Consider the following 22441-nt stretch of genomic DNA (forward strand, 5'->3'; position numbering starts at 1 on the left):
TGTTATTGCCACATCAAGATTTGCATGCTAAAATCGCTATTGCAACAGGGCCCTGGTCTATAAGCTTTTGCTTCAAATCAAATCAAATTGTATTTGTCACATACGCCAAATACAACAGGTGTAGGTAGACCTTACAGTGAAATTGCTTACATACAAGTCCTTAACCAACAATGCATTTAAAAAAAATAAGTGTTGAGTAAAAAAAAATAGATAAGTAAAACATTTAAAATAAAAGTAACAAATTGGTAATCCATGTGTAATGCAGATGTATACCCATACTGGCAGATTAGTGATCTTCTTTCTGTTGGAGGAATACTGTGAAGGGATCATTAACATAGGAACATGTGAAACATTTTACTTTTTCCCTCTCACTACGTCATTGACCCACGCCCTGGTGACGTGCTGACATCACGAGGCCTGGTTGGAAAGAGGAAGAAGAAATAACAACAACAGCAGCTCTGCTGGGCGAGTGACAGCGAGAGAGAAAATACGAGACTAGTTGAATCCTGTTAATTGCTATAGAATTTGTAATATCAGTTGCTGTTATTATTCAGCGCTAATATGTCTTTGTTGGGGAAGTTATTTGGCGCTGGAGGTAAAGGTGGGAAATCTGCTAGCCCTCAAGAGGCGATCCAGCGACTTCGAGACACTGAGGAAATGTTGACGAAGAAACAGGACTTTTTAGAGAAAAAGATTGACCAGGAACTCATCACTGCGAAGAAGAATGGCACAAAAAATAAAAGAGGTGAGATCTATGAGAAATACGGTTTTATCATGCCATGTTCAACCACTATCTTAAACTCGGAACCTCCAGACTAGTTAAAATGAACGTTGTATTTGCGCAGAGCTTCTTATACTATAGCAATAGTTGATTCTGGAACCTTCAACCGGGGAACTCGGAGCTCGTGTTTCTAAAACGAGTTTCCAAGACGGAAATGTCCTAGTTCCGACTAGCACGTGAACGCGGTATGATTAGCTAACTGGCTAGTTTTTTATCCAACAACTTCACAGGAAGAACGAAGTACCACAGCCACAAAGTCAATAGGCTATATCGTACAAATGTAATGGATTTAGCTAACTTCAAGCAAAGACGGTATAGTGGGGGTAGGGAACCCTAGTCCAAGAGTTCCACAGGCACTTCATGGTTTTGAGTTAACCAAGCTGGAACGTTTTTATTTAACCTTTATTTAACTAGGGTAGTCAGTTAAGAACAAATTCTTATTTTACAATGACGGCCTACCCCGGACGACGCTGGGCCAATTGTGCGCCGCCCTACGGGACTCCAGATCACGGCAAGTTGTGATACAGCTCCGGATCGAATCAGGGTCTGTAGTGATGCCTCTAGCACTGAGATGCAGTGCCTTAGACCGACCGCTGCGCCACTTGAGACCAGGTATGTTGATTATTATTAATCGATCACTGAACTGATCAATTCTAGTCGGGCCAAATCCTGCAGTACCTGCGACACTCCAGCAACTGGGTTGCCAACCCCTGCAATACAGTATCAAGATATGCAGTAACTGCTTCTCCAATAGAAATGGTCGTCACTAGATACCACAGCCACAAAGTCAGAAGGCCTGCCTACTCAACCAATCTGTTCAAGGAGTATGATGACGTTTATTTCGGCTTGCGGTTCACGTTAAACGACCAATCAGATGAGGCAGTGTGATGGTGTGTGTGCAGGGGAAGAGGAGAGACATTTTATTTTATCTAGTGATCATCAAGGATTTGGTTATTAGGTATAATTAAACTAACCGTTCCAAATGCAAAGTGGTAATCGGTAATGTATGCAGACGACACTCAGTCAGATCCATTAGTATTTGGATAGTGACACAATTTGCCTCATTTTGCCTCTGTACACCACCACAATGGAATTGAAAGGAAACTATTAAGATGTGCTTAAAGTGTCGACTTTCATCTTTAATGTGAGGGTTTTGTCAAAATTACTGTATGAACCGTGTAAGAATTACAACCATTTTTATACATAGCCCCCCAATTTTAGGGGCTCAAAAGTAATTGAACAAACAATAATAATTAACAATAATACATTAAATTGTTTTTGATACTTGGTTGCAAATTCTTATATTTTCCACCATAATTTGCAAATAAATTCATTAAAAATCCTATAATGTGATTTTCTGGATTTTCTTTCTCTGTCTATCATAGTTGAAGTGTACCTATGATGAATACTACAGGCCTTCTGGGAGAACTTGCGCAATTGGTGGCTGACTAAATACTTTTTTGCCCCACTGTAAGTATTTGATCACCTACCAACCAGTAAGATTTCCGGCTCTCACAGACTTGGTTAGTTTTTCTTTAAGAAGCCCTCCTGTTCTCCACTCATTACCTGTATTAACTGCACCTGTTTGAACTCGTTACCTGTATTAAAGACACCTGTTCACACACTCAAACAGACTCCAACCTCTCCACAATGGCCAAGACCAGAGAGCTGTGTAAGGACATCAGGGATATAATTGTAGACTTGCACAAGGCTGGGATGGGCTACATGACAATAGGCAAGCAGCTTGGTGAGAAGGCAACAACTATTGGCGCAATTATTAGAAAAGGGAAGAAGTTCAAGATGACGGTCAATCACCCTCGGTCTGGAGCTCCATGCAAGGTCTCACCTCGTGGGGCATCACTGCAACTTATTCAAATCCCCGAGCTGACAATCTGTCATTCTGCCCCTGAACGGGCAGTCATTGAAAATAAGAATTTGTTCTTAACTGACTTGCCTAGTAAAAAAAAAAGGAAGGTGAGGGATCAGCCCAGAACTACATGGCAGGACCTGGTCAATGACCTGAGGGAAGAAGTTCAAGATGACACAAACACTCCAACATAATCAATGGTCAATCAATTGCCCTCATGGTCTGGAGGTCAGTAACTCCCCACTTGATGAGAATCGGCTTCTCTTCTTCACCTTTAAGGTCTCACCTCGTGGGGCATCACTGATCATGAGGAAGGGTAGCCTAGTGGTTAGAGCGTTGGACTAGTAACCGGAAGGTTGCAACCTGTGGTAGAGCCTCCTCTTTTCCTTTGCCCTCCAGGGCCATCAAAGCCACCTCCTCCTCTCGTCCATGGTACGTCTTCAGTTCAAATCCCCGAGCTGACAATCCTGTGGGGTAATAGTGGGTGTCTCCATGGATACAGGACACGGCTACTTTGTCTGGTAGCAGTGCTGCAGAGGTCACCATCCGCTCCTCTACTAACGTCTGCCTTCGACTCGCACCGGAATCTCTGAGGCTGGGGCTATCTCTGCTAACCAACAGTGTTGATCCTGTCCCCTCAAAACGGTATGTGTGGGGATAGGCACGGGCAGTCATTGAAAATAAGAATTTGTTATAGGTCTTAACTGACTTGCCTAGTAAAGCTTCGCGGGAATCCAGGTCAAAATAGGAAGGTGAGGGATCAGCGGCCAGAACTACATGGCAGGACCTGGTCAATGACCTGAAGAGAGCACAGTCTTAAAGAAAACCATGAGTAACACACTACGCCGTCATGGATTAAAATCCTGCAGTGCACGCAAGGTCCCCCTGCTCAATCCAGTGCATGTCCAGGCCCGTCGGAAGTTTGCCAATGACCATCTGGATGATCCAGAGGAGGAATGGGAGAAAGTCATGTGGTCTGATGAGACAAAAATAGAGCTTTTTGATCTAAACTCCACTCGCCGTGTTTGGCGGAAGAAGAAGGATGAGTACAACCCCAAGAACACCATCCAAACCGTGAAGCATGGAGGTGGAAGCATCATTCTTTGGGGATGCTTTTCTGCAAAGGGGACAGGACGACTGCACCGTATTGAGGGGAGGGAGGATGGATGAGGCCATGTATCGCGAGATCTTGGCCAACAGCCTCCTTCCCTCAGTAAGAGCATTGAAGATGGGTCGTGGCTGGGTCTTCCTGCATGACAACGACCCGAAACACACAGCCGGGGCAACTAAGGAGTGGCTCCGTAAGAAGCATCTCAAGGTCCTGGAATGGCCTAGCCAGTCTCCAGAGCTGAACCCAATAGAAAATATTTGGAGGGAGCTGAAAGTCCGTATTGCCCAGCGACAGCCCCGAAACCTGAAGGATCTGGAGAAGGTCTGTATGGAGGAGTGGGCCAAAATCCCTGCTGCAGTGTGTGCAAACCTGGTCAAGAACTACAGGAAACATATGATATCTGTAATTGCAAACAAAGGTTTCTGTACCAAATATTAAGTTCTGCTTTTCTGATGTATCAAATCCTTATGTCATGCAATAAAATGCAAATTAATTAATTAAAAATCATACAATGTGATTTTCTGGATTTTTGTTTTATATTCCGTCTCTCACAGTTGAAGTGTACCTATGATAAAAATTACAGACCTACATGCTTTGTAAGTAGGAAACACTGCCGATTTTGCAGGTTATCAAATACTTGTTCTCCCCACTGTACATGGCACCTTTCTCGACACTCAGGACTCTTAACAGTGTAAGGGGAAACTTCCATTGTTAGTACTACAACATTATTAAAATGAAATGAATGTTATAAAAGTGTATATTATAAATTACAGTGATCTGTCTTTGAACTTACTGCCGCCTTGTTCATTTCAGCAGAATATTTATCTTAAGCTTTTGTTTGTCGAGTGTCTTTCCCATGGTGGCAAAATAGGTCGTTGTGCCCACAACTTGAAAGAAAACAGCATTGAATGGGAGACTTTTAAACTCAGTTGGGAGAGTTTCTTCCTGCCAACGGCTGTGCATCTGTTGAACGTCAAAGAATATGATATATTTCTATTTGAAATGACTACTCACCCTTTAGCCCAAAACCTTTGTGCTTTCTTAATGTTTTGAACTTTAGTGATGTTGCCAATTCTTGTTTCTGAACAATATTTAGTTCAGTTATTTGGTCATCGAACTTGAACTTGAGATAACCCAAGGCGGCAACACATGTTCTTCCCATGATATAAACTGACCAGGTGAAAGCTATGATCCCTTATTGATGTCACTTGTTAAATCCACTTCAATCAGAGTAGATGAAGAGGAGGAGACAGGTTAAAGAAGGAATTTTAAATCTTGAGACAATTGAGACACTCAGGGTGAATGGGCAAGACAAAATATTTAAGTGTTTTAGGTTTTGACAAACAGAGGGAAAAACTAACGGACAACTAGTCAAAGCTGAAACCAAGTTTATTTACCCACTGGGTCAAACAGCTGAAAATACATAGACCTGTTTCCATCAGTACAAGTATTTATACCCTCCTATTAGGCTGAGTCTCCTCCTTGCTCGTCTATAAAGCCAATACGTCTCTATTGCTAGGCAGAAACTTAGGTGGTGTGTGTAATAGAACTGTTCCTTGTCACTTCATCTGACATGACCTCGGCCCACATTCCTCACTCCTCCCTAATCCACGGCTATCAAACCTTATCAGTGACTGAAACCAGACTGTTACCCTTTGGCCCTCTCCATAGGATCCATGAGATTTGACAATAACATTATACATGTAAAGTAGTTCAAGTATAGTAACATGAATAAGTATATATTTCAAGCTAGAATCCAACAAGTGCCTTTGAACAGGGTATGGTAGTCGGTGCCAGGCGCACCGGTTTGAGTGTCAAGAACTGCAACGCTGCTGGGTTTTTCACACTCAACAGTTTCCCATGTGTACAGTGCCTTGCGAAAGTATTCGGCCCCCTTGAACTTTGCGACCTTTTGCCACATTTCAGGCTTCAAACATAAATATATAAAACTGTATTTTTTTGTGAAAAATCAACAACAAGTGGGACACAATCATGAAGTGGAACGACATTTATTGGATATTTCAAACTTTTTTAACAAATCAAAAACTGAAAAATTGGGCGTGCAAAATTATTCAGCCCCCTTAAGTTAAATTGATTTTGTCCCCCCACACCAAGCACAATCACGACACACAGGTTAAAATATCAAAAACAAACTGAACCAATTATATTCATTTGGGGACAGGTCAAAAAGCATTAAACATTTATGGCTATTTAGCTAGCTAGCTTGCAGTTGTTATTTTACCTGAAATGCACAAGGTCCTCTGCTCCGACAATTAATCCACACATAACACGGTCAACCGAATCGTTTCTAGTCATCTCCTCCTTCCAGGATTTTTCTTCTTTGGACTTTATATGGCGATTGACATCTAACTTTCATAGTTACATGAACGACTGACTTCTATTTTAGCTCTTGGCAACACAGACGCTCATTGGCGCAATAATTGAATATCAAATCGAAGTTTATTTGTCACGTGCACTGAATACAACAGGTGTAAAGCTTACAGTGAAATGCTTACCTTACAGGCTCTAACCAATGGTGCCAAAAAAAAGTTGTGTGGGTAAGTAAAGAAATAAATAAAACCGCAGTAGAAAGACATTTGAAAAAAGAGTAGCAAGGCTTATAGAGGTAGTATGTACATGTAGGTATCGTTAAAGTGACTGTGCATATATGATGAACAGAGAGTAGCAGAAATGTAAAAGAGGGGTTGGCGGGTGGTGGGACACAATGCAGATAGCCCAGTTAGCCAATGTGCGGGAGCACTGGTTGGTTGGGCCAATTTAGGTAGTATGTACATGAATGTATAGTTAAAGTGACTATGCATATAAGATAAACAGAGAGTAGCAGCAGCATAAAAGAGGGGTTGGGGGGGGGGGACACACAATGCAAATAGTCCGGGTAACCATTTGGTTACCTGTTCAGGAGTTTTATGGCTTGAGGGTAAAAACTGTTGAGAAGCCTTTTTGACCTAGACTTGGCACTCCGGTACCTCTTGCCATGCGGTAGTAGAGAGAACAGTCTATGACTGGGGTGGCTGGGGTCTTTGACAATAACATGTATGTTTAAGTTTATTTTGTAACGCTCGCGACGAGAGGTCTACCGGTTAATCGGAATGGCCGATTTTAATTCGGGCCAATTTCAAGTTTTCATAACAATCGGAAATCTGTATTTTTGGACACCGATTTGGCCGATTTTAAAAAAAAATATATATATATATATATATATATTACACCTTTATTTATCTATTTAACTAGACAAGTCAGTTAATATCACATTCTTAATTTCAATGACTGCCTAGGATCGGTGGGTTAACTGCCTTCTTCAGGGGCAGAATGACAGAATTTTACCTTGTCAGCTCGGGGATTCGATCTTGCAACCTTGCAGTTAACTAGTCCAACGCTCTAACCACCTGCCTCTCATTGCACTCCACGAGGAGCCTGCCTGTTACGCGAATGCATTAGAAGCCAAGGTAAGTTGCTAGCTAGCATTAAACTTATCTTATAAAAAACAATCTATCAATCATAATCACTATTTAACTACACATGGTTGATGATATTACTAGTTTATCTAGCGTGTCCTGCGATGCATATAATCGATGCGGTGCGTATTCGCGAAAAAATCTAAAATCTTCCAAAGACAGCCAACTTCGCCAAACGGGGGAGGATTTAACAAATGCGCTTTTGCGAAAAAAGCACAATTGTTGCACGACTGTACCTAACCATAAACATCAATGCCTTTCTTAAAATCAATACACAGAAGTATATATATTTAAGCCGGCCTATTTTGCTAAAAGAAATCCAGGTTAGCAGGCAATATTAACCAGGTGAAATTGTGTCACTTCTCTTGCGTTCATTGCACACAGAGTCAGTGTATATGCAACAGTTTGGGCTGCCTAATTTGCCATAATTTTACGTAATTATGATATAACATTGAAGGTTGTGCAACGTAACAGGAATATTTAGACTTATGGATGCCACCCATTGGATAAAATACGGAACGGTTCCGGATTTCACTGAAAGAATAAACGTCTTGTTTTCGAGATGATAGTTTCCGGATTCGACCATATTAATGACCTAAGGCTCGTATTACTGTATGTTATAATTAAGTCTATGATTTGATAGAGCAGTCTGAGTGAGCGGTGATAGGCACCAGCAGACTCGTAAGCATTCATTCAAACAGCACTTTCGTGCGTTTTGCCAGCAGCTCGTCGCTGTGCTTCAAGCATTGAGCTGTTTATGACTTCAAGCCTATCAACTCCTGAGATTAGGCTGGTGTAACCAATGTGAAATGGCTTGCTAGTTAGCGGGGTGCGCGCTAATAGCGTTTCAAACGTCACTCGCTCTGAGACTTGGAGTGGTTGTTCCCCTTGCAGAGGGCTTTTGTGGAGCGATGGGTAACGCTGCTTCGAGGGTGGCTGTTGTCAATGTGTTCCTGGTTCGAGCCCAGGTAGGGGCGAGGAGAGGGACGGAAGCTGTACTGTTACACTGGCAATACTAAAGTGTGCCTATAAGAACATCCAATAGTCAAAAGGTATATGAAATGCAAATGGTATAGAAAGAAATAGTCCTATAATAACTACAACCTAAAACGTCTTACCTTGGAATATTGAAGACTCCTGTTTAAAGGAACCACCAGCTTTCATATGTTCTCGTGTTCTGAGCAAGGAACTTAAACGTTAGCTTTTTTACATGGCACATATTGCACTTTTACTTTCTTCTCCAACACTTTGTTTTTGCATTATTTAAACCAAATTGAACATTTTATTTGAGGCTAAATTGATTTTATTAATGTATTATATTAAGTCAAAATAAGTGTTCATTCAGTATTGTTGTAATTGTCATTGTTACAAATTTAATTTTTTTGTTTTAAATCGAACGATTTAACCTGTTGCGACGACCAAACCCGGATCCGGGATTCTATTTATAGACCTAAGCTCATTACCATAACGCAACGTTAACTATTCATGAAAATCGCAAATGAAATGAAATAAATATGCCATCTCTCAAGCTTAGCCTTTTGTTAACAACACTGTCATCTCAGATTTTCAAAATATGCTTTTCAACCATAGGAAAACAATCATTTGTGTAACAGTAGCTAGCTAGCGTAGCATTTAGCATTAGCATTAGCGTTAGCATTTAGCAGGCAACTATCACAAAAACAAGTAAAGCCTTCAAATAAAATAACTTACCTTTGAAGAACTTCTGATGTTTTCAATGAGGAGACTCTCAGTTAGATAGCAGATGCTCAGTTTTTCCAAAAAGATTCTTTGTGTATTAGAAATAGCTCCGTTTTGTACATCACATTTGGCTACCAAAAAAAAATAAAAAATGAAAATTCAGCCCTCAAAACGCGAACTTTTTTCCAAATTAACTCCATAATATCGACTGAAACATGGCAAACGTGGTTTAGAATCAATCCTAAAGGTGTTTTTCCACATATCTCTTCGATGATATATCCTTCGTGGAAGCCTGGTTTCTCCTTGCTCTCAAATGGAAAAATAATTGGACCTGGCTTTGCGCTCCAATTTCGACGCAGGGACACCAGGCGGACACTTGGAAAATGTAGTCTCTTATGGTCAATCTTCCAATGATATGCCTACAAATACGTCACAATGCTGCAAACACCTTGGGGAAACGACAGAAAGTGTAGGCTCATTCCTTGCGCAATCACATTCCTCACGCAATCATAAGGAGACAATGGAAAACAGAGCTTCAGAGATTCTGCTCATTTCCTGGTTGACGTATCACCTTGGTTTCGCCTGTAGAATGAGTTCTGGGGCACTTACAGACAATATCTTTGCAGATTCTGAAACTTCAGAGTGTTTTCTTTCCAAAACGGTCAATAATATGCATAGTCGAGCATCTTTTCGTGACAAAATATTGCGCTTAAAACGGGAACGTTTTTTATCCAAAAATGAAATAGCGCCCCTAGAGATCCAAGAGGTTAATCGGTATTGGCTTTTTTTGGTCCTCCAATAATCGGTATCGGCGTTGAAAAATCATAGTCGGTCGACCTCTACTCGCGACGCAAACGCTGTGGCCAGCATGTTAGACATTTCTGTTTCATGTTTGATGCAATACATTTTCATTTAGCCTAGCATTTCTTACCCTCTGAGTGGGCATAATGTTTATTGTGAACATGAATGATCAAGACTCATTAGGCATAAGTTTTGTTAAATTAAATTAATGTATGGTTTCCTTTGTTCATACTTCTCAGGTTATATCGGAGTGCTGTGTCTGTGTCCTATGTCTCTGTCATTCTGGTTGTGCGTGATAGGAGTGCAAGCCTCAGTGTGCATAGAAATAGGCTGTAGCCTTGTAGTCAGTACCTTGAATAAGAGAAAATGATTGTCCAATGTATTAATGTTGATGTAATTAATAATCACTAAGTCTGATTAAGTCGAATGTACCAATGTATGTGGAAATTTCCTTTTACATTGTAGAATCAGTGTAATGGTTGTAATTGGGTAATTGTATGGTCCTGGCAGGGGCTAAGTGCTTATGTACCTGTTTGACAGATTCAATTTGGTTTCTCAAGGGGACACTGTGCAGTCTTGCCCTCTACCTGTGTCTGTTCAAATAGTACATGTTAAGTCTAATACAGAGGCTATTTATTTTGAGATATTGCACGTGTATATTTGGTAAATCAACTTTCATCGTTGGATTACCAAGACTCTACACAATGAGCACGTCAACCTGCGTTGCCTTCTGCTGATTTCATTCAGATTGCAGGTCCCTATTTTACAATCACAGAATCAAAATGTGTTGAAGACAAAATAACGAAAAGGGCTGTCTGATAGCCTCAAAAAATATTTTTTGTTGAACAAGTCATTGCATATATAGTTTTTTTTAATTTTTTTTACTTGACTTCAGACTTGACTTGACTTAGAACTTGTGACTCGACTTCCTCTTAAGAATGTATGATTTACTTGACTCAAGGCTCGACCTGTCCTACTTGGGACTCGACTTGAGACTCGGACCTTGTGACTTGAGACTTGCTTGTGACTTGAATAATAGTGACTTGGTCTCACCTCTGCCTAAAGGTATCATGTACTAGGGTTGGGCGATATCAACCTTTGTCCTATCATGATTATGCTACAATTGGATGCATAATCATGACGAAAGATAATGTTGTTGAAAGCCTGTGCAGAGGCTATGCCTAACGATGCCTTAATAGAAAATGACTCAAGTAAAAGTGAAAGTTACCCAGTAAAATACTACTTGAGTAAAAGTCTAAAAGTATTTGGTTTTGCATATACTTAAGTATCAAAAGTAAAAGTGTATAAATATTTAAAAATTCCTTATATTAAGCAAATCAGACTGCACCATGTTCTTGTTTTTTAAATGTATGGATCGTTTTGGAGCGTGCCCTGGCTAAGACATCATTTACAAGCGAAGCATTTGTGTTTAGTGAGTGTGCCAGATCAGAGGCAGTAGAGATGAACAGGGATGTTCTCTTGATGTGTGTGAATTGCACCATTTTCCTGTCCTGCTAAGCGTTTAAAAATGAAACGACCACTTCTGGGTGTCAGGAAAAATGTATATAATTGTCATTAGGAATGTAGTGATGTAAACGTTGTCCAAAATATAAATAGTAAAGTACAGATTACCCCAAAAAACTACTTTAGTACTTTCAATTATTTCTACTTAAGTAATTTACATATCTGGGATGGAGTGTTTTGTGTGTGTGTGGAGCAGAGTGGACAGGAGAGGGAGAGACACAGTAGCCAACATAGCCATGCCAATTTAATGTTATCTATCATCCCATTTGACAATGCCTGGCCTGACTACATCAAATCCGAGTAACCTAGAGAAGCTAGCTGAGCTAACGTAGCTAGCGAGCAAATTTTTTGTTCCTGAATTTTAATCCCATTTTGCATTGAGTTCTCACTTCACTTTCTACACATGGAACTAATTTTGACAGTAATGCCGCTCTGATTGGCTGGCAAAAACAACAATCTACATGTGAAGGCTACCGGACTTCCGACATTAGAGAGAGAAACAATCTACAGTACCAGTCAAAAGTTTAGACAAACCTATTCATTCAAGGCTTTTTCTTTCTTTTTCTTTTTCTTTCTTTGTACTTTTTTCTACGTTGTTGAATAATAGCGAAGACATCAAAACTATGAAATAACACATGGAATCATGTAGTAACCAAAAATGTGTTAAACAAATCAAAATATATTTTAGATTCTTCAACCCTTTGCCTTGATGACCGCTTTGCACACTCTTGGCATTTTCTCAAGCAGCTTCATGAAGTAGTCACCTGGAATGCATTTCAAGTGTTCCTTGTTTAAAGTTCATTTGTGGAATTTCTTTCCTTAATGCGTTTGAGCCAGTTGTGTTGTGACAAGGTAGGGGTGGTATACAGAAGATAGCCCTATTTGGTAAAACACCAAGTCCATATTATGGCAAGAACAAATAAGCAAAGAGAAACAACAGTCCATCATTACTTTAAGAAATGTCAATGAATTTTAAGAACTTTGAGTGTTTCTTCTTCAAGTGCATTTGCAAAAACCATCAAGCACTATGATGAAACTGGCTCTCGTGAGGACCGCCACAGGAAAGAAAGACCCAGAGTTACCTCTGTTTCAGAGGATCATTTCATTAGTTACCAGACTCAGATTGCAGCCCAAATAAATGCTTCAGAGTTCAAGTAACAGACACATCTCAACATCAACTGTTTAGACGAGACTGTGCGAATGGTCGAATTGCTGCAAAGAAACCACTAAAGGACACCAATAAGAAGAAGAAACATGCTTGGGCCAAGCAACTTGACCGGTGGAAATCTTTCCTTTGGTGGTTCCCACCGTGTATGGAGGAGGCGCGGGGGTGCTTTACTGGTGGCAATGTGATTTATTTAGAATTCAAGGCACACTTAACCAGCATGTTTACCACAGCATTCTGCAGCGATACACCATCCCATCTGGTTTGGGTTTAGTGGGACTCATTTGTTTTTCAACAGGACAATGACCCAAAACAGGCTGTGTAAGGGCTATTTGACCAAGAAGGAGAGTGATTGAGTGCTGTATCAGATGACCTGGCCTCCACAATCACCCGACCTCAACCCATTTGAGATGGTTTTGGATGAATTAGACCGCAGAGTAAAGAAAAAGCAGCCAACAAGTGCTCAGCATATGTGGGAACTCCTTCAAGATGGTTGGAAAAGCATTCCAGGTGACTACCTCGTGAAGCTGGTTGAGAGAATGCCAAGTGTGCAAAGCTGTCACGGCAAAGGGTGGCACTTTGAAGAATCTCAAATATTAAATATATTTAGATATTTTATAACACTTTGTTTACTACATGATTACATATGTGTTATTTCCTAGTTTTTATGTCTTCAGTATTATTGTACAATGTAGAAAATATTAAAAAAATAAAGAAACTCTTGAATGAGTAGGTATGTCCAAACTTTTGGTTAGTACTGTTGTCACAAGAATTTTGCTATCTCAATGGTTGAACTCAACTATCACTCAAGCTTTGTCTATTTCCCAGAGGTCGTAAATCTCCGGTTAATAAAGAATTAGACAAAGTCTCAGATTCTGCAATAGAAATTAACACAGAAATGAACTCGCATCAGTTGAAACCCCACCTCTCTTTAGGTGGGCTGTTTTTTTCCAAAGTTCACATACATCGTTTATCAACCTTCTGCAACATGTTTCATCATCTTCTGCAAGCCTAGACATTTCTAACTGTTTTTCTCCTCCCTAGGGTGGGGAGGCCTCTTTCCAGTTATTAGTTTTACCGTTATCACAAGTCGACAGTTCAGTTGTCCTTGAATGTCTCAACTATACCCAGCTCATATTGCGAAATAGTAACACAATGGCCTAGTCACACACCTTATTGGATTATGACTCTAACACATTTCATCTTAAACATACAAATTATTCTATCAACTGTATATATTGTTGAGTTTAGTCAGGTATTTGAACCATGTCTGAAATTAGTTCTAGGGAGGTTCAAGGTAAGATGTGATCTAGAAATCTACAAGCTACGCAGTGAAAGCATCTTATCACATCTAAGATACTTCAGATAATGTCTCGACTCAATTAAATACGTATTGTAAGCCTATACAAGGTCTCCCAGTGAATACAGAGTTAAACAACTCAAATGAACAGCGTTATATTTTGTATTTCCTCTTGCAGTGCTTTAGGCTTATGCTGCTCCATTAGTATTCCCACCCCACATATCCTCTCACAGTTGTCTCTCCTTTCTCTCCTCTTGCATCCAGCTGCTCTGCAGGCATTAAAACGGAAGAAGCGGTACGAGAAGCAGCTGGGCCAGATCGATGGCACGCTGTCCACCATCGAGTTCCAGAGGGAGGCGCTAGAGAACGCCAACACCAACACCGAAGTGCTGAAGAACATGGGCTTTGCTGCCAAGGCCATGAAGGCAGCCCATGAAAACATGTAAGGGCCACCTCCACTTCTGTTTCACAAATGCTCCATGAAAGACACACACACCCACACATCCAAGAATGCAACAGAGTGCCTCTGTTGACCCAGACCCACATTGTTCTACTTCATATTTGTCTAGTAAAAAGCACGAGGTGATGCACCCACAAATGTTTATAGAGGTGTTGACTAACAGAGAGTAAACTATATGAAAAGAAAGTCACACACTATATACAGTGCATTCGGAAAGTACTCAGACCCCTTGACCTTTTCCACATTTTATTACGTTACAGGCATTTATAAAATGGATTAAATCTACACACTCATCAATCTACACACAATACCTCATAATGACAAGTCAATAACAGGTTTTTAGAATAAAAAAAAACAAAACGGAAATATCAAATCAAACTTTATTTGTCACATGCGCCTAATACAAGTGTAGACCTTACCGTGAAATGCTTACTTACAAGCTCTTAATCAACAGTGCAGTTCAAGAAAGAGTTAAGAAAATATTTACCAAATAAACTAAAGTAAAAAATAAATAAAAAGTAACACAATCAAATAACAATAGCAAGACTATACAGGGGGTACCGATACCGAGTCAATGTGCTGGGGTACAGCTTAGTCGAGGTAATTTGTACATGTAGGTAGGGATGAAGTGACTGCATAGATAAGTAACAGCGAGTAGCAACAGTGTACAAAACAAATGGGGGGGGGGGAAGTCAATGTAAATAGTCCGGTGGCCATTTGATTAATTGTTCAGCCATCTTATGGCTTGGGGATATAATTTTTTTAAGGAGCCTTTTGGTCCTAGACTCGGCGCTCCGGTACCGCTGGCCGTGCGGTAGCAAAGAGTACAGTCTATGACTTGGGTGACTGGAGTCTTTGACAATTTTTTGGGCCTTCCTCTGACACTGCCTATTATATAGGTCCTGGGTGGCAGGAAGGTTGGCCCCAGTGATGTACTGGGCCGTACGCACTACCCTCTGTGGTGCCTTACAGTTAGATGCCGAGCAGTTGCCATACTAGGCGGTGAAGCAACCAGTCAGGCTCTCGATGGTGCAGTTGTAGAACTTTAAGGATCTGCGGACCCATGCCAAATCTTTTCAGGGTCCTGATGGGACAAAGGTGTTGTCGTGCCCTCTTAACAACTGTCTTGGTGTTTTTGGACCATGATAGGAACTTGAAGCTCTCGACCCACTACTGCCCCGTCGATGTTAATAGGGGCCTGTTCGGCCCGCCTTTTCCTGTAGTCCACGATCATCTCCTTTGTCTTGATCACGTTGAGGGAGAGGTTGTTGTCTTGGCACCACACTGGCCGGTCTCTGACCTATAGGCTGTCTCATCGTTGTCGGTGATCAGGCCCACCACTGTTGTGTCATCAGCAAACTTAACCTGTTGCGACGAGCAAACCCGTATCCGGGAGCGTAATTATAGCCTCAAGCTCATTACCATAACGCAACGTTAACTATTCATGAAAATCGCAAATGAAATGAAATAAATATATTAGCTCACAAGCTTAGCCTTTTGTTAACAACACTCATCTCATATTTTCAAAAAATGCTTTTCAACCATAGCTACACAAGCATTTGTGTAAGAGTATTGATAGCTAGCATAGCATTAAGCCTAGCATTCAACAGGCAACATTTTCGACGGAGGACACCGAGCGGACACCTGGTAAATGTAGTCTCTTATGGTCAATTTTCCAATGATATGCCTACAAATACGTCACAATGCTTCAAACACCTTGGGGAAACGACAGAAAGTGTAGTGCATTCACAGCCATATAAGGAGACATTGGAACACAGCGCATTCAAAATTTGGCTCACTTCCTGTATGAAATTTCATCTTGGTTTCGCCTGTAGCATTAGTTCTGTGGCACTCACAGACAATATCTTTGCAGTTTTGGAAACAGAGTGTTTTCTTTCCAAAGCTGTCAATTATATGCATAGTCGAGCATCTTTTCGTGACAAAATATCTTGTTTAAAACGGGAACGTTTTTCATCCAAAAATGAAATACTGCCCCCAGAGGTTCAAGAGGTTAATGATGGTGTTGGAGTCGTGTTTGGCCACGCAGTTGTGGGTGAAGAGGGAGTACAGGAGGGGACTAAATACACACCCCTGAAGGGCCCCAGTGTTGAGGATCAGTGTGGCAGACGTGTTGTTGCCTAACCTCACCACCTGGGGGCGGCCTGTCAGGAAGTCCAGGATCCAGTTGCAGGGGGAGGCGTTTAGTCCCAGGGTCCTTAGCTTAGTGTTGAGATTTGTGGGCACTATGGTGTTGAACGCTGAGCTGTAGTCAATGAACAGCATTCTTACATAGGTGTTCCTTTTGTCCAGGTGAGAAAGGGCAGTGTGGAGTGCGATTGAGATTGGGTCATCTGTGGATCTGTTGGGGTGGTATGCGAGTTGGAGTTGGTCTAGGATATCCAGGAGGATGCTATTGATGTGATCCATGACCAGCCTTTCAAAGCACTTCATGGCTACCAACGTGAGTGCTACGGGGCGGTAATCATTTAGGCAGGTTACCTTCACTTCCTTGGGCACAGGGACTATAGTTGTCTGCTTGAAACATGTAGGTATTACAGACTCGGTCAGGGAGAGGTTGAACATTTCACATGCCAGTTGGTCCGGGCATGCTTTGAGTACACGTCCTGGTAATCCGTCTGGCCCTGAGGTTTTGTGAATGTTGACCTGTTTGAAGGTCTTGCGCACATCGGCTACGGAGAGCGTTATCACACAGTCTCGTCCAGAACAGCTGGTGCTCTCATGCATGCTTCAGTGTTGCTTGCCTCGAAGCGAGCATAAAAAGGTATTTAGCTCGTCTGGTAGGCTAGCGTCACTGGCCAGCTCGTGTCTGGGTTTCCCTTTTGTAGTCTGTAGAGATGAAACGGTATAAACATTTTAATCTCACAATTATTGTGACAAATTATCACGGTTATCAGAATTATCGCATTATTGTTAAAATGTTCTTGGAATGTTCAAACAACAAATACAATTAGCAGCACTATGCACTTTCTGTGTGCATAAGCATTAAAATAATAACATTAACATTCAAGATGGCACCATGTGGCCATGAGAGGTAAAAGTTTCCCTAGTGCCGGTTTAAAAGAACACAACCTTAAGTAAGTAAATCAAGTAAACAAACAACAAATAAACATAGCAGCACTCACTTTGTAGTGAGGCACAGCCAACCTTCATCAGCCTCAGAAAGCCTGGCCTCTCAAAAATGTGAAATGACATCATATTCTTTGCAATGTAATATGAAAGGGCTGCAGTGAGGTCTTGAGCATTTTTTGATGTGGGTGCATAAGCAGCCTGCCTTTCACTGGGTTTGTCTGCTGCACGCCCACTCTGTAAACAAGGGAATAGCAAATGTATTATTATTGGTGTTACATTTTATAATTATTATTATTATTATTGTTCACACACACAGTCTATCTTCTGTGTTGCATTTGAGTATATGCAATGTCCCCATGCACAATTTCCATAAATACAAAGTAGACAGTGATAGTAATTGCAATGATCCCAACAATTGACATAAATATAGGAGTCTTGCATAGGAGTCTTGCATAGGAGTCTTGCATAGGCGTCTTGCATAGGCGTCTTGCATAGGCGTCTTGCATAGGAGTGTATAGTGTTTCTCCTGTTGGAACAACCAAGTCGACGTCTGCCGGATTTTAAATGAACAAAATATGTTGGTTGTGTGACAAACCTAACGTGTTATCGTGTGCATTGGGCGAATAGAGTCTGCAGACACACAACGCATACAGCAGCAGAACAACGTGTAGTGTTTTAGGTAACACTGAAAGCTTCAGTTTACATTATTGACAAGGTATTAGCAAGTTAGACAAACAAACCATGACATTTTCCCCCATTCCGAAGTCCCCACATCATGCATTGAGCCAAAAGTTAACTTACCTTGCATTCGCTATAAAGTAGTGGGTGGTGGTCACGAAGATGACTCAAGAGATTTGAATTGTTGCCCACTTTCACTGCGATTTTTTATTTTTATTTTTATATATATATATATATTTTTTTAAATATGTCCTGCAGACAGGGTGACCATCTTCGATTAAGTTTCCCTCAGCACTCTTGTAAGTTCTTAGAAGGCTGAAAAATCTCCCGAGCGCTGTCACTGCCTTCCGCCATGTTTTCACACAAAACAAAACCCAAGTTACATGCTGCTCCTGCGTCAGACTGTTGCTAACTTTGCTTGAGGCTGGACAGTATATGAGTTTTTCAAACTGTGGTAATCAAACACTTTTCACTGTTATTTAGGTTAGTATTGTGGAGTAACTACAATGTTGCTTTCTCATATCACAACACTTACACTTTTTTAAAATAACCATTGATCTCATGGTCAAATCCCTGAGCATGTTCCTTCCTCTCCGGCAACTGAGTTAGGAAGGACACCTGTATATTTGTAGTGAGACATGCGCACTCACCATCCAAAGCCTAATTAGTAACTTCACCATGCTCAAAGGGATATTCAATGTCTGCTTTATTTTATTTTTACCAATCAATGTCCTCCTTTGCGAGGCATTGAAAAACCTCTGGTCTTTGGTTGAATCTGTGCTTGAAATACAATTATCTGTATACCCTCAATCAATTATTGAATGTGTGGGGTAGTCATTCAAAAAAAAAATGTCCATGCAACTTATGTGATTTGTTAAGCCCATTTTTACTCCTGAACTTATTTAGACATTTCAGCTTTTCATTTATATTAATTCTGAAAAATGTTCAAACAAAATTCCACTGACATTATGGGGTATTGTGTGTAGATCTGTGACAAACAATCTCAATTTAATATGTTTCAAATTCCATCTGTAACACAAAATGTGGTAAAAATAAAGCGGTGTGAATACTTTCTGAAGGCACTGTAGAGTATGCGACTTTCTTTTAATACTTCACATGTGTGACAGCATTTTATTACATTATTTAGAATGCAAAGTGCCTAACACCAATTTCTGCTGTAAGGTTGATTTTCATTTTCCATATCCTAATTCTTTTCAATGTAAATGTTTGGGAATTTCATCATTGCAGCTCATGGTGTAGTAATGTCAGAAATGGCTTGTGCTAGAAAATCTTTCAGAATGCCACTGTTATTCTTTCCTGAATTTGCTATGAATGATGTCCATTGCAAATTAAATGTTTTATTTAATTTTTTTCCACAGGGACATAGACAAAGTGGACGACTTAATGCAGGACATCACAGAGCAGCAGGAGCTGGCACAAGAAATCTCTGACGCTATTTCTAAACCCGTAGGGTTCGGAGAGGAATTTGATGAAGTAAGATAAAGCTAAGAAGCTGAGTGCGCATGTCTCAATTTTTCCATACCGAAGGGTTAGTGCAATTCTGTATCATTGGTATGTCCCTCCCCTGAACCCTAACTTCAACCCTTAACCATTTTAAATGTCAACTTCAATGGGGTAGGGACATCCCAAAGATCACGGATAGCAAGGACTCATACCGAATCAGACTGCAGTCATCTACTATCGTTGTTGTTATTAAATGTATCTTTATATTCTTTGGATATGTAGACATGTCTAGCCCCTAATGACGTTTTATTTGTTTGTTTAGGATGATCTCTTGGCGGAATTGGAAGAACTGGAACAAGAGGAACTAGACAAAAACCTGCTAGAAATCGCAAGCACAGAGAATGTACCGCTGCCAAATGTACCCTCTACATCCTTACCTGCAAGACCAGCAGGTAATGGATATATTGGCTTAGCCACTCAAGCTTAGCCTCCTTTAAAGCTAGCTAATATCTCTTAAGATCACTGGCAGGAATTTAATTTACCATTGCAATGCCTTTGTTTATAAAATACTGTGGAGATGGGGAGGGAGAGAGAAAATGTACACAATAATAATTTGGTGCGATACCCAACATGAAACACTGAAAAGTCAATGTAATTGTCAGACATTGTAGCATATGGTACCTCAGTCTTTATTTATAGGCAGATTGAAAAATCTTACTTACTCTATTAAATGAATGTGGTTCATTCTTACAGTACAGAAGAAGCAAGAGGAAGACGAGGATGATATGAAGGATTTGGAGGCATGGGCCGCCAACTAGCCACTGCTGTTACTCCATAGCTGCTATAGGTGGAAAAGAAAGACTATGGTTTAGTGTGTTTTAGAGACTTAAAAAAAAAAAAAAGACTAAACACAGCTTGACAACCTTTCGCTTACTGTCAAGCTCAATCTCCTATAGAGGGGCAATGGCATGTTGTACCTTTCACCACCAAAAGCCCCAAATCTCTGGAGCAGCCAAACAGAAAAGGCTAATTTAAAAATGTGTTTTTCTATGCGTCCCTCACCTTGTTCTCATCTGTAACGCATTGTTGCATTTCCTCCTTCTCTTAGCCCACAAAATATATTTTGAGGAGAAAGTATAAAAATGACTCCTCAAAACCTCCATGTAGAATTTCTAATACCTCATACCGTTAATGTGTAGTGCAACAAGATATTACAATATCCTGTATTCCATTTTGTTGTTTATGCACAATATCAGTCATGTGTTCAAATGGCAATCAGCTGTTCTTGAATCTGTTTGTAAAAATATGCACTTAAAATACACCGATTGTACATGATATTTATTAATATCAATTTCCAGCGTGGAGAATTTGATTCCCATTTGCAGGGCTGTTGGGTTTAAATGAGCTTTTGGCTGGATTTATTGAACTATATCATGAGTATCCTTCCAGATACTCTGGCTTTCACACAGGCAGATAACTATGAGGAAAACTCCACATGGTGTCCTTGAAATTCTTCTCTGCGTGATGGTTCACACGTATCTTTCTGTATCTTTGAAGTGAATGAATCTAACCGAACCTACAACTAGTTACATTTTGCAAACACAATGACAATTCTCTTGAAATATGTTTGTGCCATATCTGTTCTGGTTTGTGTAACTGACTGTGTGAGTGACAGTATGCGCACCTCTATGAGGTTGTTTGTTCATTTTCATCTTTAAGAGACATTAACACTAGAGGAGGTTTTAAAAAATTGTTTATTAGGGTTTGGGCTTTTCAGAGTTATGTATTTTTTTTGTTTAATGATATGCTGTTGTGTGTAGGAAGAGATAATTGATTGTATTTAAACTCTAGGCAGTCAGGTCTATTTAACATCATGGCTTTTCTGAGTTTGTGAACTTACCCCACTATTTTATAGTTCACCGTGGTGCTTGATGTTTTCAAATGTAAATGTTTCTTCTTTCTTTTTTTCTGTCTAAATTTAACTAATGTGGTATGACCGCATTTGTTATGTCTGACATGGTCTGTGTGTTTGTATAAGGGGCTGTTTTTTGCAGTCTGGTTCCTATTTTTGTTTGGTCTGTCTTCCTACCCTGCCTATCACAACTTGCCCTTGTTCTAATGGTATGCCTAAATTAAACCTTTTGACAAATGTGCTTTTTTGTTATTTTTTTACTAAGAATATCTGTGCATTACTTTATCAAGTACTGTTGGTCAGAGTTATGGCAAGAGCTTGTGATGAGATCTATACTATTGAGAGGGCCAAGGTTCATGTAATAGTAAGTGTTAGGTCAAGGGTTATGGTTGTGCAAGGGCTATTCTTAGGCCACAGTCATCTGCAGACAAAGTCTGAGATTATGTAGCATGTATAAAATAAAATAAATTACAAAATGGAAAAGATTCATACAATTTGTTTTGGAATGGCATGGAACTACAGTAGTACTGATGTTTTATTACCTTATTTTCCCCAAATATAAAGAATTAGTTCAGTCTTCTAATGAGCTTGTGCACAGCCCTGTCAATATCTTTGTTTGCATACCACTGTGTTGCTTGTGAATAAAGCTCTGAGGCGGTGTCAGCTTTATAAGCTCCATTATTGTAATGTACCTCAAGGTATCATTTTGCGTCGCACTTCCTTTGAAAGTTGCATACATACACCTTCATGAGTGTCATGTTGTGATAAGTGACATAAGGCACTTCAATAAAACATCCATGTCATTAGTTCTGTAGTTTCCATGGTGCACTAGTAGCAGCCTAAGCAGAGCGCTCCTGTAAATATGTTCATATACAATTATTTTTGTGTTTCAGCTGTTTTGTTTTTGATGACATTAAGTTTTGCTGGATATTTCTGGTGGTTTTGACACAGATTTGCTGATAGACTATAACTATTTTTGGCTTGGCTGGCTGGCTAGCTGTCTAATTGTTTTTGTTTGAAGGATGCTTCTGGACACTACCAGCTTTTTTGTTCCACCTGGCTGCTGGTTCCTGATCTTTTGAAAACATCAATTGAAGAGTGACCTGAAGCTTGA

General features: G+C 40.3%; 1 protein-coding gene across 1 annotated transcript; it reads left to right on the forward strand.

Annotated features, from left to right (window-relative positions):
- Positions 1-393: 393 nt before the first annotated feature.
- On the forward strand, positions 394-21568 carry LOC139413183 (charged multivesicular body protein 4b). The gene is made up of 5 exons (XM_071160278.1): positions 394-745; positions 13988-14165; positions 19331-19445; positions 19738-19867; positions 20169-21568. Exons 1-5 carry the CDS (start codon positions 562-564, stop codon positions 20231-20233), a joined length of 672 nt encoding a protein of 223 aa, XP_071016379.1. The 5' UTR covers positions 394-561; the 3' UTR covers positions 20234-21568.
- The last annotated feature ends 873 nt before the right edge of the window (positions 21569-22441 follow it).

The sequence above is a fragment of the Oncorhynchus clarkii genome, chromosome 7, assembly GCF_045791955.1.
Source record: "Oncorhynchus clarkii lewisi isolate Uvic-CL-2024 chromosome 7, UVic_Ocla_1.0, whole genome shotgun sequence".
Taxonomy (NCBI): domain Eukaryota; kingdom Metazoa; phylum Chordata; class Actinopteri; order Salmoniformes; family Salmonidae; genus Oncorhynchus; species Oncorhynchus clarkii.

Bases quoted from the DNA above. Each gene is read 5' to 3' on its own strand.
- LOC139413183 (XM_071160278.1), top strand. From the start codon at position 562: ATGTCTTTGTTGGGGAAGTTATTTGGCGCTGGAGGTAAAGGTGGGAAA. The intron at 746-13,987 runs GTGAGATCTATG...TCTTGCATCCAG, and splicing joins TGGCACAAAAAATAAAAGAG to CTGCTCTGCAGGCATTAAAA. The intron at 14,166-19,330 runs GTAAGGGCCACC...TTTTTTCCACAG, and splicing joins AAGGCAGCCCATGAAAACAT to GGACATAGACAAAGTGGACG.